We start from the raw sequence: 17125 nt of genomic DNA on the forward strand, positions 1-17125 counted from the left end.
ACTTGCTGCCCTTCTTTTCTGCGTCAGGCCTCAATGCGCCCAAGGCAGGGCTGCGGCGTGTGCCACTACAAAGCCAACAGCAGCAGGGTAGCCGCCAACGATCGCCAGACTCACCCAGGAGCTGTTTAGTTCAAACAACACACAAGTGATAGAAAAGGGCAACGAATCAGGCGCACCTAAGGCGGTGAACAGTCTCAGGGATCTTTGCAACGTCCAGGGTCGGGTCCGGGTGTGCAGAAGTGCGATGACATGGCGTTGCGGCGAACAAGATCTGCAGCATCCTTCGCCCTGCCCTACGGTTATCTGACGCCAGGAGGGTCGCTACCGGACATAGCCTTGCGAACGCTGATATCATTCTGGCGGTGCAGATGGTGATGTGTTCAAGCTAAATGCCTGGCCAAGTCGCGACAACACTCCACGCATGATTTTGCAGCGTTCATGGTTCAGCCAGCACCCCACCGTGGACACCGGAACTCAGCTATGTCAACGCTGGCTCGACTTCGGGGCAGATAGAACGGCGGTGAACGGCCGATGATGGCCGTGACGTCTAGCTTTCGCTCTAGCTCACCAGCGCGCATCAGAACGCGCTGCCAACTTGCCTACCCTATGTATATTCGTCTATGCATTTGTATGGGGCTCTTCGTAGTAGCGTCGGTCGGAGCCGTAACCAGACGTGAACGCGTGCTACCTTGTCCACGTGAGACATGGCTTTGCCGAACTGCGGTGCTGCTGCTGTGTTGTCTTGTGTCCAGGGGCCACGTTGTCGCGGTAGTGGTGACAATCTGCAGTATGCTACCAGGCGTTGTTGTGCCAGGTCATCGCAGGCCTTGCAGACGCAGCACTCTTCCGCAGGCAGCAACAGCAGCAGCAGCGGCGGCAGCAGCAAGCAACAAGGTCCACCTGGGGAGGCGACCAGGACCATTGCATCACAGTCATGGAGCTGCCAAGGATGCGTGAATGATGCGCATCAGGCGGTGAAGGTATGCCCGAACCCGCTGCGTGCTGGTCGCCGTTCTACGTGCAAAGTTGAGCAGACCATGAAGGCGTTCGGCCAGGCAAGGCCGACGTGCATTAGCTATGAACAGCCGCCCCGTGCGTTGGCCGATGCAAATAAAGAGCTCGCGTTGGCGGCCTGAGGCGTGGTTGATTGAAGGACTTTCCTCCCCCACAGACTCCAGGGCAATCTGTGAACGGCATGCGAACGAGATGCTTTCCAAGGCCCTGGTCGCAGGGCAGGTGCAACGTTCCGATTGTCAAGTACAGATACCGTGCGACTGTGTTACGCCGGCTGCTGCAGCGGCTGCTTCCCTTTGCAGTCGCCTGTGTGACAGACTGCTGCTGCCACACTGTATGGCTGGCCGTGAAGGCTTCGGCTGCTTGGCCCCGTGTGGGTTTATGAAGGCCGACAGGGCTCTCTGTCCACACACTTGGACAGTACTGTACTTGACAGCAGACTCCTGTCCTTGCCGTCTTAGAAGGAAGTGCACCCTGGCGCAACACTTTCCTCTGCTCTGTATAGTATAGTACTAGGTAGAGTATGTATACGTGTACCTGGTATTTTTAGAGGCTTTGCATTGATGATGGATTGCATCAAACAAGCGGTGAGGCGGGCGCGTCGTTGGAGGAAAATTGCCGCGCCACAGATGTGCCTCTGAGCTCTGAACTGGGGTTGGAAGATGCAAGCGCTGGCCGTTTGCGCGTGACCTTGAGCGCTTGATTTCATTCATGTCTCTCCAGCAGATCGCAACGCCGGCGGCTCTGGCTTGGTGGCCCACGCGATCTGGGTGTCGGAGGGCGGGTACATGTGATTTGTAGAGGGATCTTTGCCTGTCTTGGCCATTGACCTAGTCGTTTCGCACTTGAAAGAAAGCCTTCCAATAAGCGGACATGGGCAGACTGTAGAGGAGAAAGGGAAAGGCATCATCCTCCCCACGCGTAGCAAGCTGGCATCACATAATCGTGGGGTTTGCTGGTTTGTTTACATACCTAGTTCCGTGATGGCCTCCAGAATCCCACAACCACTGGGTGGGAGAAGCTGGGAGCGCGTGGGGGGTGGGCGACGGCGTGGGCGTTGGCGTGATAATTCTCTCTCTCTCATCCGAGGTGTTATGAGACATTCACCAGCGGCGTGACACAACAGGTACCGCACTGGTATTGTGCTGAGTGTAGGTACATGGTCTCGCAAAGTACCAACTAGAGTCGCATGATAATGTACAGTAGGTACCGGTACGTCCAGGTTGTAGGTTGTGTGGATGTAGGTAGGTACCAGTAGTACTACTGTGTATGTAAAACGGCTGTCTTGGCGTTTCTCGCTTGACATACCCGATTCGTCGAGCCCACTGGCCTTCTCGGGGAAACGTTATTCGTCCGGGTCGCAATAAGAAAAGTGTCCTGGTCATAAGCCTTACCTTACCTAAATTAGTTAACATCCTGTAGCTAGTAAATTAGTACTGCAGGGGATGCTGCTAGATAGCCCGCGACTAGTATTAATAGTATTAATATATAGTATTAGTAGTATTACTATAGTAAAGGAAAAGGATTAACTTGCTATAACTTAGTATATTTATAATACTACTAGTATAGGGCTCTATAATAACCTTATACTCTATAAAGCCTTAAAGGATACCTAAGAGTTATCTAAGTTAGTTAGTAATATAGATTAAGTAAGTAATATTTCTATAAGATAAAAAGTATAATAATTAGGTGTGTTTTAATAGATTTTAGTTAATATAGGATATTAGGTTATAGCTATTACCTAGTTGCTATAGGTAAAAACTCTATAATAACACGTAACTAGGTATAGATAACCTAATATCTACTAATACTATACACTAATACTATTAATACTAGTTGCAGGCTATCTAGCAGCATCCCCTATAGTACTAATTTACTAGCTGCAGGATGTTAACTAATTCGGGTAAGGTAAGGCTTATGACCAGGACACTTTTCTTATTGCGACCCGGACGAATAACACTTGCCGCCTTCTCGTGCTGCATCACCGTATACCTACCTACATACCATACCCACATCACACACACACTACATACACACTGCATACCATGGCCCATACCATCCTACGTTGAGTTCCTAACTTTGCTTTTTTCGGCCCTACACCACCTCGGATACACCATATTCCACGTCCATCACGTCCAGATTGGGTTACATGCAGAGTGGGTCAGTCAAGCCCGCAATCTAGCAAAGTCTCGTCTCACACGTTCGCATCACCGTTCGCTTGCTGCAGGCCGCCAACCTACGATACCTACCCTACGTAATTGACCATTCGTATTCCCCTTCATCTCATCTCGCGCGTCATTTGCGCGGCAAGGAGTGTGCCAAACAGATTGGTCTTTCCAAGACCTGTGCCCATTACCTAGCCTCCACTGCATCTCGCGCAATCAGCGTGTATTCCGCCGACATGTCTTTGCAGAGCGCGTCAGACGTGCCCCTCGTCATCACCTCCCCAAACTCTTCTTCCGAGCGCCGCATTTCTCCCTCTTGGACCATCGCACATCTCAAGACGCGTCTAGAACCCATCACCGGTGTACCAGCGAGCAGTCAGAGTTTATCGCTGCGGTTTGCTTCCCAGGATGCTGTCGCCCTCGCTGCAGATGACGAAGAGCAGACACGCCTTGCAGCCTTTCCGTTGCAACCGTATGCAGAGATAACGGTCAGTGAGCCTTCATTCAATCGATCCTTGCCTAGCAATTCCAGCCCTATTGTTGAGGGCACATGCTCTGGTCTTGCCCCTAGCTGCCACACAGTCCCTCTACCGACACAGCTACGTACTTCCCTGTTCCTGTACAGGAGTCCTCTTTAGGTTCGCTCGTTCGTCAACTTAATTCTCAATTCCCATTTGTGGTTTTGACAGGAACCCAAGGCCGTCGGGTCAGCTACGCCATACCTGGCTTGTAGTGCTTGCTGCCAACCTGTCTTGCCGTTGGCTGATAGGCGCTCTGTCCGATATGCCGCTATTGCTACCCCATGGAATTAGCATTTTTAAATTTTCCTTCGTTGTCCAGGTCCGCTTCAGCTCGGAAGCCAGCTTTGAAGCTGGATCCCCCCACGCCACTATATTCTGATCAAGTCCTTGACCTGCTTTTTTTTTTAAATGTTCTCAGCCTTATCAGTGGCTATTATTTTCTTCTTTTATTGATCCCTGTGTCCAACTTGGCGTATACCGTTGAGCGAACGCGTTCAACAAACTTTTCCGCCACATGACGCATCTGAAACTTGGCTTTTTCCCTGACATCCTTGTTCTAGGTCACAGATACACGCCCGCCGGGCGCTCGAACAGACTTCACTGATCTGTCAGCCGTAGAGAAGTATGAGATGCCTGCGACGGAATATGAGTCACGAACGGACAGCGTACTTGCCTGGAAGAAAGCGCAGAAGCTCGGCCGATTTGACCCGGACGCTCCCAGTATTGAACAACAAAAGATTCGTGCTTCGGAACGGGAGGTTGAAGAAAGAGGTAAGCCGTATATTATGACTTGATGGTTTCTCTTTTTTCGAATGGTCGTGGCAAGGGAAAGCAGTGGAAAATGAGCTTCGACTTCACTCTATCATCACAATTGCGCCAATCGCAAGATGCGACCATATGCGCAAATTAGAGATACACCCATCGTAGTCCCCAATCTATGGCTGGCTACATGGGATCGACGGGTGGCTCCATCCTTGTACATCGCTCCGTCTGTGGGCAAAGGATGTCGTCCTTCGTAAGCGCAAGATCCGGAGGGCCTGACCCTGCCATGAAGGCGAACCAGGACGAGGACTCAATGCCCAACTTTCTGGAGTTGGCACGTTATCAGATTCTCGTCTTACGGGCCTCCGCTTCGGGCATTCTGCACAATAGCCTTTGGCCAAGATGATCCCGACCCCAGACGTGGGCTTTGAAGGCACCCGGCGCTTCAACACAGGCAACCGAAATCTTAAACCGGGAGTCAACATGTCTTTATTTGTTGCTGCTATCGCCTAGTATGGTCTTTTCTGAGGATCTGCGCTACCCATACGGCCCGCTGGAACGGGCGCTGGTGCCAGACTCGCCGAAACCTTAAGAAATTATCCATCTTGTCACCATTCGCATCCTCTCCTTCGATTCGCCAACACATTATATTATACGCTTTTAAGCCTGAAACCTAAAGGCCTCATGCGGGGTTAATCCAAGTCGACAAGGCGGCTTGTGCATCACGAGCAGTCATCTTACACATGTTAAAATTCTGTTGGGTAGAGGATTCGTCTGTGCGGTATCCCCAGGTCCAACGGTCCATCACAGCCTGAAGCTTGTCCACTACAAGTTTCATCAAAGTACACAGTATCTTCTTTTATAATACAGATCTGCAAAGCTCTCTGCGGCCGATCCTAACTAGGTTGGACCTCCGCGGCCATCCTGCGTGATCTCCGCACACGTAGGACTAAGTTACCTATTTCGACTTGGTAACGGCCTTGAACCATGGACATGCTGCTTTGCCACGAGATGCTCATACCTTTATTTCCTCTCTATTCGCAAGCGAGCGCACGCACAAAAAGTGTGATCCAGCTAATATTTTACGTTAGGATTATCACTCTCTTCACGTGTACGCCTCCTACCCGAATCGGACGCGCGCAGAGGCACCATCTCCTACATCGGGCTCGTTCCTGAGATTCCTGGCATTGGCGTCTGGGTCGGAGTCACCCTGGATGAACCAACCGGCAAGAACGACGGTACAGTCAAGGGCAAGCGATACTTTGAATGTGGCAACAACCATGGCGTCTTTGTGCGACCTGGACGATGTGAGGCAGGGGACTTCCCGGTCTTGGACTTGGGCGATGAGGACATGGAGGAACTGTGAAATGCTTTCCCTTCCGAGCACGGCTATTCGGTATCTCAACTATATTTCTTCAACGCCCAAGAGAATGAAGACGTTGGAGATCGACAAAGGGGTTACTTCCAATGAACTAGTCGAGCTTCGTCCTCCCATGCATATAGCCATAACTCTCTGGCCGATCATTTCTCCACGGTACTCTAATCAGCCATTGTCCCGGACGGCTAGCTCCAGAGTGTACCATCATATCCAGGGGGATCGGTCAGACCCTGGCTTAGTCTTGTCAGCGGCCATAACTACCAGATATATTCCTGATTTCCACTACTTTGCAAACATATCCCATCGTCATCCAAATCCCAACGTCATCCAAATCCCAACGTCATCCAAATCCCAACGTCATCCAAATCCCAACGTCATCCAAATCCCAACGTCATCCAAGGCCAGAAAACCATGTCCCTTTCAAACTCTCAGAACAAATATCCCACCACACCTTACCAAATCAGGGTTGTCAGATTGACATATTCGGGCGCTGTCATAGCCGGAGCTCTACTCCATACCCTGTATTCCCCCTCCCCTTCCCCCAATTCTAAATCCCTTCCTATAAACACAATCGGGCATCTCCCACTCGCCGTCAAGAAGTAAAACTTTCTGCCTTTGCCACCAGGGACCTGCATATATCAACCAGTTTCATCCCTCCATGCCTTTTTTTCGATTTCGCCCACTTTTTGCACACTCCGATGTCGGGATTGGGGCTGATCTTACTCTAACGAGTGATTTCTTCTTTGCCAAAAGATAGGTATGATGTAGGGTATGGGATTAGATGCAAGCAAAACAAGGCCTGTCCTTGTGTCGATTACCGCATAAGCCTCATACTCTCCAGATCTTGCATGTGCACATTGCCATTTGGGACTAGCTACATGACGACGGCCCGCATCATGGTGTGAATTATGTATGATGGAGGCATTGGCATTGGCAATGATAATGATAATGATAATGATAATGATAATGATAATGATAATGTCAACGACAATAAGGGTACTAGGCATAAGCCTACATCACGAGCCCAGCCCAGTCTACCCTGGACTCCTTTCCGCCATATGAGTCCGGACATTACGCAGCTGCGTTGATGTGAGATATCAGGAAGCAGTGGCAACTTGGTTCATTGTACATTTTTAATCGTGTTAAAGAATTTAGGTTTATTTCTTGGGCGGTGGGGTGGAGCGGGTATGGGTGTAGTGGTGATGCGGTGCTGGATTGGGCATGCTGGATTTGACATGTAGATTATAACAGATCAAGTAGAGTCTAAATCTCATACACGTGCCGTAATATCTCTCTGCGGAAAGAATGCCAGAAAAGGGATCTGTTTGGGCGACAGGGCTTGTTCTTTGAGAAGGTAGGTGCGCTTGAGTGGTTGGATGTTTGGTTTGGGGTTTGTGTTGTAATAACAGATGAAGGGGGGGAGAGTATTTCTTGATTCGAATGGACGTTTTCAAGTTTACCCTTGGTCCGGGTTTGCGAGTTGTGGGATTTGGCGAATTGTATTGCTGCTACGTGGGGGAATCACGGTGTGGGGAATTGTGAGCATCTCATTGTGAGGTGGAATTTGAGCATGACTGTATTCAATCCTTGTGATCGCTTGTTGTAGTACTCTTTTTTGCACCGTCGATGTGTCCACTAGTTCTTCAGTGCTGTAAGTTCCAGTTGTTCACTTGACTCCGCTTTCATCCTCGACCCATTCAGAGTCCTCACCGCGTGGCTGTAAAGACAAGTCTCCGCTCGATTCAGCAAGCCTTCGCCCGTCGAACCCAATACCGGCGATCTTGACTGCTACATCTCTCTCCCCGGCTATGGCTATAACTTCTGCATTAACAATGTGTTCTAGTGCATACGCTCGCCCCAAACCCAGGCCATCTACTTCGATTTCAAAGTACGCGAATACGCCCGTGATATCACTATATGGCATGCCTTTTTCCGCCATCAAGCTGTCGGCGCCCTCACAAGTCCATTTTAGCCTCAATTGTGGGTTCTCCTCCCCGCCTCGACTGATGATGTGAACGTTGGTGATGTTGCACTTGGGCAGGGTATCTCTGACTTCGTCTGGTGTGATGCAAATTGAAGAAATCCAAAGAACATGTGCGGGGCCTTTGGTGGTAGCGATGCCGCGGGCGCGGACACCCAACTCAGTGACTGTGTCCTCTGCAGTCATTGCTTCACCGCCGAGGATAGCGTTGACATGAAGCCCCAGTCTAGTTCTTGTGATTGGCACACCTTGGCACTGCCGGGTCGTTCTGATGTATAACTCAATTTCCATTCCTGAAGGAAATGCGGGCTTACGAACCGCTGAGCGGAGAATTAGCTTCCTGGTCAAGGGCATGCTAAGTTTGTAGAGAGGAAGATATAGCCAAGGATCTGATTGCTTGATTCTTGTATTTGCTGGAAGCGATATGGTCGCTGCCTTGATTACTAGGGCAGTTTCAACAGCCGTCTCGTTCAGGAAATGTGTCAACGTAATAGTTTCATTACTAACACAACCTGAGCACGGCAGTATCGATTGCTGGCTCAGATGCGTGTGTATGGTGCGGCCGCCAAAGACTTCCGTCTCCTTTTCGCCTAGTTTACTGAAGGCGCGGTTGAAGTCAGTGTAGAAGAAGCTTTCTGAGCCAGCAGGGAATTCTCGTGCATGCTTGACAACTGCATGCTGCTCGTTTGCTTGATGTCGTACAGCGCAATCCCCACAAGCGCATTCGATGTCGGGAGGAAGCTTTTCACCTTCCCATACTGTTCTTTCCATCTCACGTCCGTGGCTAGCGAAATGCTCAAACGACCACGCGGGCGCAAAAATACCTGCTGACAGCCCGAGACTCGCCAGCTTGGCTACCGCTACCCCAGTATTTGTACCGCCACCGCCCCTACCAGGGTAGGTGACACGTGGGTGGGATAGTGTCGTAGCATTTTGTGCCCACACATCGAGACCGAAGAAGATATTCACTAGTAGCATGTCGTTGCGAAATGCGAGTTGCTGAGAAGACTTCGCATCAGCTTCTGACCAGCAGTAGTTTGTTAGTATGCTACCACAAGCTTTTGCAAATGTCATGTTGGCAGTATTGAGTGCATTCTGGTAAGATATTTTGTTTGAGATTGTCAATGCATCATACCTGTAGGCGGTCAGCGACACTAACGGTAGTGTGTGCATATTCCATACCAAATGAGTTGCTTCGATTCACCTAGGCCGCTCTTCAGTTGGCCCAAGAAAGATTGCAGCAACTTCGGGTCCCAAACATCGCCAGAAAAAGGTTTCTCAATGTTGATGAGGTAGCCGTCGAACCCATGATGCTCAGCGATAGCGACTAATTTCTTCACCATTGGGAATATAATGTCATTCGCGCTTGTTACATGCTCGAGCAAACGTTCTGTGTCCTTTGTCTGTGGCTCTGCCAAGACTGTCCCTAAGACTTTCACGCCGTTGCGATGCAGTGCGTTGGTCCAAGTAGGTGGTGGTACACAGACAAGCTTATGAGAAAAGTAGATGAACTTGTCGACATATTGCAGGTATTCACAAGTGTACAACTCTTTCGCCAATGCAGATGATTGAATGCTCTCATAGTCGTGGTAATTGCCTGAATAGTCGTGAATAAGCAAAACGTTTGCCCTTTCATCATCTGTCCTCGGGACTTGGCGACGTGATAACAGTGGCGTGTTAGCTCTTTGGAGCGGATCAGACTCGTTTTCCGTCCAAGTGTCGAGCTGTTCAAAAGAATCAAAGTAGGTGAAGCCCTTCAGTCGATCAAGTTCACGCTGTTTGCGCCGCTCTTCAGGCGTTGGTCCAGTGTCAGGGACTGGAAACAGATGTCGATAGCCATCACGAATTGGTCTGAGTATGTCCTTCCAGCCGAACAGATAGGCCATGGCGAATTTGCAAAGTCAACACTGGCATCTTCATGTGCCATATGTCTACTCTCGATGGTTTTGTCTGGCTTGAGTTGAACTGATGATCGATGACGACGATGGATCGCCCCCCGCGGTGGGCAGGGGAGATGGACTAGCGCTGACAGGGGGTTGAGCTTGGCATGCAAGGATCAGCTCTCCATCCTAGCAGTTCCGCCTTGCAGCAGCACCGCGGGCCAAACGTGTCTTTTTATCGAAGTGCCAATTCCAATCAACAACTCACAAACTTCAGACTTCTTCCACGTCGAGCCCCGGCAGCGCCTCCACACACATTGCAGCGCATAGCGACTCACCGTCGCCATGATGAATCTCTTTAGATTATTGGGTACGATGGCCAGCGCATATGCAAGACCATTTCAAGCGCACTCCCTCAATGAACGCGCCTGCTGACACTGAGCACAGGGGACTTGTCCCATCTCTTCTCCATCTTGATCCTTCTGCACAAGATGAAAGTGTCAAGTGTCAGTCATCTTCAGGGCTATGGTACTGCACCAAAACTGACGCAAATGTGCAGAGCGCATCTGGCATATCTTTCAAGTCGCAATTCCTCTACCTTCTGGTCTACCTCACCCGCTACGTCGATCTGCTATGGACCTTCTACGAGCCAAAAGCACTTTACAATACGTGTTTCAAGATTATCTTCATTGGTACATCTGCGTACACCGTATACCTGATGCTGAATGATTACAAGCCGACCCACGACCCGAATCTGGACACGTTCAAGGTGCAATACTTGCTAGGAGCGAGTGCTCTATTGGCCATCATATTCCCATACAAATACACCTTTTCAGAGGTGCGTCGGATATGCACCGTCAGATTGACATGATGCTAATGGTCATAGATCTTATGGGCTTTCTCTATTTGGCTCGAATCCGTTGCTATCCTGCCACAGCTCTTCATGCTGCAAAGAACCGGAGAGGCCGAAACGATCACCACCCACTACCTATTTGCGCTTGGCGCATACCGTACGCTGTACATTCCCAATTGGATCTACCGATACTTCTTCGAAGTACCCAAGTTCTACGACCCAATTGCGGTGATTGCAGGTATCATCCAGACGATTTTGTATTCTGATTTCTTCTACATCTACTACACAAAGTGAGTCTTTGATGAGCACTTGGAAGAGCATATGGGATCTAACATTCTGAAGGGTCGTCCAAGGCAAGAAATTCAACCTGCCGGTGTAGAGCACCAAGGTCGCGACGGATTTACCAATCTATCTTTGAATCGATCGATGTAGCCACGCACTGTACTTATTGTACCATAGGGATTTGGCACGGTCGGCGTTTGTGGGCGGTGTCGGCTGATGAGCAGGATGCTTGGTAGGGCTACGATTACAGCTTTCTGTTTGTGCGAGTATTACTTGAGCCTAACGGCTGGAAACAGGCGTCAATGCATATGGATGTACAAGGTTTATTGAGATATATCGAATAGCACCCACCAGAAGTACCATTTGACGTAGGATTCGAAAAAAAACATGCCGCATGTACCGCTTTTCAATGTAGGAATACTACCGTCCTTGGCCTGACTCATCCACCACGAACTGCTCCCAACTGAGTTGACATGAGAACATGTGGGGGAATGCATAGATGGTAATGATAGTTACCCCTGAACTGGCAAACATGCGACCAAACACACTGTACTATGTACGTCGTAATGTTGGTTGCGTCATGTCAAGGGGTGAGGCTGACACGTGCAGGTGGCCTGGCAGGCAGAAGGTCCAACCACGGCTATTGCGGCGGTCATTGGATGGTGCTTGCCAATCAAACACTTGCCCAATCCCTCGCCACAACCCTTTCACCCACTTTCTGCCCTCTTTGCCGTAGTACCTTCGTGGCCGCTATTAATATTCTTTCCACTCACTAGGGTACAGCGTCTTATATATCCTGCTCTCCACCGGTGTGCTCTTCTGGCTCCCACGATTCTGCCGCCACAAGTACGTCGCTTGGCACCGCAGTCCGTCCGCTCCGCTCCGCTCCGTCACCCCGAAGTCCCAAGTCCTGAGACCCCCCAGAAGATCAGTGGCACGCGACTCTGGGGCCATCCGCACCGCAAAAAGGCGACGACATACCTGCATACCATGTTTTGCTTGCGCAGCTGGATACCCGTGCTGTTCTTCCTGTAGGTCACTCATCGTCTGGAGGATGGCACCTGCCACGAATGCGCATATACTAATGTACAAACTAAGACTTCGCACGCACGCCTCACCCGTCTACCTCGTCCTCTTCATCTCCGCCACATACTTCCTCAACCGACCATGCGTGTATTGCTCGCTTCTCCTCTTCATACTCGTTGTCGCCCTCTTTGACTTCCACACCCCGTGGTTTGACCCACCGCTCGCCGAAACAGCGGAACTGGCGCTGAATGGGACTACGACGTCGATCCTCGAGACTGCGGGTGTGTTGGCGCAGGCGGCAAATCATTCGGCCAGGGCGGCAGTGAAGGGTGCGGTGGAGGGTTTGAAGGAAAAGATGCAAGCGGAGGTGGAGGCGCAGGGGAGTGGCGGGCAAAGTTATGAGTGGGTGAAGGGGCTCTTAGGGAAGAAGGAGTGGAGGATACAGTGCTTGGATGTGTTGATCAGGGTTTGAGGACGTGGGGCATGAGAGGGGAGAGGATGGAAGTGCACTCTTGTTACCAGGTGGTTCGAGCAGTGGAAATATATTGCATGATTGGCGCTTTTGATTGAAGCATTTGCATGGAGTCGCAGGGCAGGGTCTCACCATAATTCGGTCCTTGTACGAGAGAATCTAAGAAGGTTTTATTTATCATAAACCAGCGTGCCAAAGTGGGTGTACGTAGCTATAAATGAATGTGGCTTCTGATCCAGGGCTGCGACGTTCTTTACTGTCTGTTTAGTGATGGTCGCATCTGATGTGGTGTGATTCTGTGTCCGTCACGGCAGTACTGCTTACCGGTACCTAGCAGAGATGACAACCAGACTACCCAAGTGAAGTGAGTGTAGCTACTATGGACCACATATCACCCCAAGTCCCAAGAGTTCATCAGCAGTCACATTCAAATCTTCAAATCACGAAATGAACCGCGTCTCGTTGCACAGTATAGACAGATACATTGGATAGAAGCCATCATCATGAACCCCGCGCTAGCCACATGTTCGGGGATGCGCCCGCCGCGGGGCACGCACACCTTCCCTTCTGAGTGCGCATGCAGCTCTTTGCAAGCACCCAAGGTTCCATCCCACCCGTCAATAAGCCATTGAAGCCTGCTCGCATCCCTTGGCTGGTAGACTGACTGCTGCTTCCCAAAGCTGGCGACTCTTACTTCACTTAGGAGACTCTGTTCTCGACCACTGCTTCGCCATTCATCAACCTTCAACAACTCCAAGCTTGCTACAACCCTTCTGTACTCAGGCTCCTCGGCTCCTAGAAGCCTGATACGCTCTGCCAACTTTTCTTCACAACCACGCGTGCAGCATAGTACCCCGCAGAGCCAGAGACACTCGAGCAATCGGCCAAGAGTTGTCGTTGTTGTTACGCCAGGCCTCCCCAAAGTCCAGAAGAGATTCTGTCAGAGTGAGGTGACCAGCAGCTTCGCAAATATGGCTTCAGACCGCGATATTCTGCCCGCCTGGTATGGCAGTCCATCCCGTCAGGTTGGCCCTGATTCCTGAATATGGAAAGGGCTCTCAGGACACATGAAAGCTAACAGGAGCGCCAACAGGGTTAAGCCGACACATTATGCCCTCTCCCTCCACGATATTGAGTTTGGTGGAAACTTCAGCTACAAGGGCACTGTGAAGATTACCACTAAACTCACAAAGGACGGCGGCTTCAATGACTTGGTCCTGAACGCTCATCAGCTCAAGGTAGAAGGTGCTGAGTTGAAGACTGGGGACAAGAAACACTCGGCCAAGGATGTTTCATACGATGAGAAGAGGCAGCGCGTGACGCTGGACTTTGGAGAGCAGATCGACTACAAGGGCGAAGCCGAACTGGAGATCAAATTCGAAGGCACCATCAACAACATCATGGCTGGTTTCTACCGCTCCAAGTACAAGCCAAAGGGAGGGGTACCCGCATCAGTGGCCAAGGACGACGAGTTCCACTACATGTTCAGCACCCAATTCGAGTCATGCGATGCTCGTCGCGCGTTTCCCTGCTTTGACGAGCCAAACCTCAAGGCGACCTTTGATGTCGAGCTGGAAGTACCCAAGGACCAGACTGCGTTGAGTAACATGCCTGAGAAGGAGATCAAGCCCAGCAAGCGCGATGGCTTCCACACCGTCGTCTTCGAGCGATCACCTATCATGTCGACCTACCTCCTGGCATGGGCCATTGGCGATTTCGAGTACGTCGAGGCATTCACCGAGCGCAAGTACAATGGCAAGAACATTCCGGTCAGAGTATACACCACGCGTGGCCTGAAAGAGCAGGGTCGTTTTGCCCTCGACAACTGCCACAAAGTTGTTGACTACTTCTCTGAAGTATTCCAGATTGACTACCCGCTACCAAAGGTTGACCTGTTGGCCGTTCATGAATTTGTGAGTGACACTGATCTGTATACATATGCAATTGCGCTGATCCGCTAGCCAATTATACGTATACATCCTCTCCTTTATTTCGCTAAGCTGACCGTGTATCTAGTCACACGGCGCTATGGAGAACTGGGGACTCATCACCTACCGGTCAGTACCTGGCAAGTCCTGCTGTAGCTGCGCATGGCTAATAGTACTTCCAGAACCACTGCAGTGCTCTTCGACCCAGCAACATCGGCAGACAGTTATCGCAATAGAGTAGCGTACGTTGTAGCTCATGAGCTTGCCCACCAATGGTTCGGTAACCTGGTCACCATGGACTGGTGGAGTGAACTGTGGCTGAACGAGGGTTTCGCGACCTGGGTGGGATGGCTTGCCATTGACCATCTGTATCCCGGTACGCCGATCTCAATGACTACGATTGAGACATACTGACTGTAATCATAGACTGGAATGTGTGGGGACAGTTTGTTGTACGTCACAAGTCTCGAGGTACCATGTCAATCAATCACCTGCTGACATGTTTCTAGACTGATTCTGTTCAACAAGCCTTCGCTCTTGACGCACTCCGCACATCTCACCCTATCGAAGTTCCTGTCTACGATGGTCTTGAGGTCGACCAGATCTTTGACCACATCAGCTACTTGAAGGGGAGCTCCGTCATTCGCATGCTGAGCGCCCACTTGGGCGAGAAGGTTTTCTTGCAGGGTGTTGCCGATTACCTCAAGGCTCACCAGTACTCGAACGCCACAACAAACGATTTGTGGTCTGCTCTTAGCAAGGCATCCGGACAAGACGTCAATAGCTTCATGGACTTTTGGGTTCGCAAGATCGGTTTCCCTGTCGTCACAGTGACTGAGAAGAGCGGCGAAATCGGTCTACGTCAGCAGCGATTTCTGCTTGCTGGCGATGTCAAGTCTGAGGAGGACCAGACTACTTGGTGGATACCTCTTGGTCTCTACTCTGGTGACTCTGCAGCGGCTGCCTCAGTTCACAAGACTACCGCACTCACCAAGAAGGAAGACACCATCAGCAACATCAATGGTAGCTTTTACCAGATCAACAAGAATTTGACTGGATTCTACCGAACCAACTACCCAGCTGACCGCCTGAGGAAGCTTGGCGAGGAACGCCACCAGCTTACCGTTGAAGATAAGATCGGCCTCATTGGTGATGCGTACGCCAACGCAATTGCCGGCTATGGATCCACCGCTGGCCTCCTTGCGTTGGTCGAACGCTTCTCTGATGAGTCGGACTACCTTGTATGGTCACAGATATTGACAAACATTGGTAATGTTCGAAGCGTCTTCTCTGGTAACGAAGAGGTCAGCGAAGCGTTGAGGAAATACCACCTCAAGCTCGTTACACCCGCCGTCGAGAAGGTTGGTTGGGACTTCAAGGAGGGCGAGAGCTTCCTCGTTGGACAGCTACGTGCCAGCCTCATACTTTCTGCTGGCGTTGTTGGCCACAAAGCTACCGTTGATGAGGCCCTTAAACGTTTCGATGCCTACATTTCAGGAGCGGACAAGAATGCCATTCATCCCTCACTCCGACGCGCAATTTTCGCGACCGCCATCAAGAATCGCGGCGAATCAGCCTTCAAAGCCATCCAGGATGAATATCTGAACACTACATCGATTGACGGCCGCGAAATCTGCCTTCAGTCCCTCGGCCGTGTGCAAACACCCGAGCTTGCCCGTGAAGTCATGAACTTTGTCTTCTCCGACAAAGTCGCGATGCAAGACAAACATTCTGGCACCATCGCGCTCGCCAATAACTCCAAGGTGCGCACTGAAGTATGGTACTTTATCCGCGACAACTGGGACTCCAAGGTACATCCCACACTGAGCGGCAACCTCGTTGTTCTCGAGCGCTTCTTGCGGTTTGGCTTGAACAAGTTTGCAGACGAAGGCATTGCAGATGAGATTCAAAAGTTCTTCCAAGACAAGGACACAAGAGGTTATAACAAGGGCCTCGAGGTCATTGATGACACTATTAGGTCTTATGCTGGGTACAAGAAGAGGGACGAGAAGGCTGTCAAGGCGTGGCTGGGTGAGAATGGGTATCTGGGTTGACTAGCAGGTGTGAATGTGAAACTTTAGCAAGACGTATAGGAGCTTGCAGAAATCGTGTTGGAAAATGCAGCAGAATACGGATGGACAAACATGGCTGAAAGCTTGTATACAGTTCTGAAGTAAAATTTTCAACACCGAGCATGTTTCTCCGTTCCTTTCCTGGCTTCTCCTCGAACAGATGAGCTATGCCATGACGGAAATACACAGTTGCATGTCCTCATTTTACTTATTTTTTCTGCTCTTCTTCTACCGCCCTCCATTGACACCATTGTCACGCCATTTTCCAGCAGCTGCAAGCTATCATCTATGCAGACATCATACGTACACGGCAACACCACCATGCTCAGTGGGGGTTGGCTTGTTGGGCGATTGGAGCTGTGGCACAAGGATATTTTCTCAGAATATCAAAAGGCAGAAAGCAACAAAACAAAGAAAAATATAACGAACACGCGATCATGTCGAAATGTGCAAAGTACCTACCATGATACACAGGAGGAAAATGAGCATAGCTAACGAACTGCACAGTCGCTGAATATTATCAAACACCCCTCCCACCACGTTTATATAATTGCTAGAATAGAAGACTTGTTTACTAGCTTGGACTTACTGTGTCTACTTACTGTACCCTGATACTTTTACTAGATACCGTACCGTACCGTACATCCCCCTTGTCCGGTCACGCGGCGGTCCTGGTGACCCATACAACCTCCCAAGCAGAAAAGTGGTGGTTAATACAATGTGTCTACATATGCCAAGGCCGTTTACCCGCCGCATTGTGTAACCGTGTTTGGTTAAGGAGTGTTTGGGTG

At 50.4% G+C, this 17125-nt stretch overlaps 6 protein-coding genes across 6 annotated transcripts; 5 read left to right on the plus strand and 1 right to left on the minus strand.

Moving 5' to 3' along the window:
- Positions 1 to 704: 704 nt before the first annotated feature.
- IAQ61_008111 (uncharacterized protein) lies at positions 705 to 1136 on the plus strand (the record flags this gene model as incomplete). Its single annotated transcript, XM_066097849.1, has 1 exon — positions 705 to 1136. One exon carries the CDS (start codon positions 705 to 707, stop codon positions 1134 to 1136), a length of 432 nt encoding a protein of 143 aa, XP_065952346.1.
- A 1860-nt stretch (positions 1137 to 2996) lies between these two features.
- Positions 2997 to 6235, plus strand: IAQ61_008112 (uncharacterized protein). Its single transcript, XM_003840373.2, has 3 exons — positions 2997 to 3667; positions 4261 to 4471; positions 5554 to 6235. Exons 1-3 carry the CDS (start codon positions 3416 to 3418, stop codon positions 5826 to 5828), a joined length of 738 nt encoding a protein of 245 aa, XP_003840421.1. The 5' UTR covers positions 2997 to 3415; the 3' UTR covers positions 5829 to 6235.
- A 1271-nt stretch (positions 6236 to 7506) lies between these two features.
- Positions 7507 to 9707, minus strand: IAQ61_008113 (uncharacterized protein; the record flags this gene model as incomplete). Its single annotated transcript, XM_003840371.2, has 2 exons — positions 7507 to 8956; positions 9004 to 9707. 2 exons carry the CDS (start codon positions 9705 to 9707, stop codon positions 7507 to 7509), a joined length of 2154 nt encoding a protein of 717 aa, XP_003840419.1.
- Positions 9708 to 9924: 217 nt separating this feature from the next.
- IAQ61_008114 (uncharacterized protein) lies at positions 9925 to 10933 on the plus strand (the record flags this gene model as incomplete). The annotated part of the gene is made up of 5 exons (XM_003840370.2): positions 9925 to 10071; positions 10149 to 10207; positions 10261 to 10539; positions 10588 to 10844; positions 10897 to 10933. The coding sequence occupies exons 1-5, from the start codon at positions 10047 to 10049 to the stop codon at positions 10931 to 10933; spliced, it is 657 nt and encodes a 218-aa protein (XP_003840418.1). The 5' UTR covers positions 9925 to 10046.
- Positions 10934 to 11335: 402 nt separating this feature from the next.
- On the plus strand, positions 11336 to 12673 carry IAQ61_008115 (uncharacterized protein; the record flags this gene model as incomplete). Its single annotated transcript, XM_003840369.2, has 4 exons — positions 11336 to 11392; positions 11446 to 11568; positions 11620 to 11867; positions 11935 to 12673. 4 exons carry the CDS (start codon positions 11336 to 11338, stop codon positions 12332 to 12334), a joined length of 828 nt encoding a protein of 275 aa, XP_003840417.2. The 3' UTR covers positions 12335 to 12673.
- A 283-nt stretch (positions 12674 to 12956) lies between these two features.
- IAQ61_008116 (uncharacterized protein) lies at positions 12957 to 16766 on the plus strand. The gene is made up of 6 exons (XM_066097850.1): positions 12957 to 13337; positions 13428 to 14247; positions 14351 to 14391; positions 14445 to 14638; positions 14689 to 14714; positions 14772 to 16766. Exons 1-6 carry the CDS (start codon positions 13306 to 13308, stop codon positions 16314 to 16316), a joined length of 2658 nt encoding a protein of 885 aa, XP_065952347.1. The 5' UTR covers positions 12957 to 13305; the 3' UTR covers positions 16317 to 16766.
- The last annotated feature ends 359 nt before the right edge of the window (positions 16767 to 17125 follow it).

The sequence above is a fragment of the Plenodomus lingam genome, assembly GCF_022343315.1.
Source record: "Plenodomus lingam strain CAN1 chromosome Unknown contig_3, whole genome shotgun sequence".
Lineage (NCBI taxonomy): Eukaryota > Fungi > Ascomycota > Dothideomycetes > Pleosporales > Leptosphaeriaceae > Plenodomus > Plenodomus lingam.

What these genes read in the sequence shown, in the direction of transcription:
- IAQ61_008112 (XM_003840373.2), top strand. Translation starts at nt 3,416, where the DNA reads ATGTCTTTGCAGAGCGCGTCAGACGTGCCCCTCGTCATCACCTCCCCA. An exon ending in AACCGTATGCAGAGATAACG is followed by an intron (nt 3,668 to 4,260) that starts GTCAGTGAGCCT and finishes TCCTTGTTCTAG; the next exon opens with GTCACAGATACACGCCCGCC. An exon ending in ACGGGAGGTTGAAGAAAGAG is followed by an intron (nt 4,472 to 5,553) that starts GTAAGCCGTATA and finishes ATTTTACGTTAG; the next exon opens with GATTATCACTCTCTTCACGT.
- IAQ61_008116 (XM_066097850.1), top strand. Translation starts at nt 13,306, where the DNA reads ATGGCTTCAGACCGCGATATTCTGCCCGCCTG. An exon ending in CGCGATATTCTGCCCGCCTG is followed by an intron (nt 13,338 to 13,427) that starts GTATGGCAGTCC and finishes GAGCGCCAACAG; the next exon opens with GGTTAAGCCGACACATTATG. An exon ending in ATGTGTGGGGACAGTTTGTT is followed by an intron (nt 14,715 to 14,771) that starts GTACGTCACAAG and finishes ACATGTTTCTAG; the next exon opens with ACTGATTCTGTTCAACAAGC.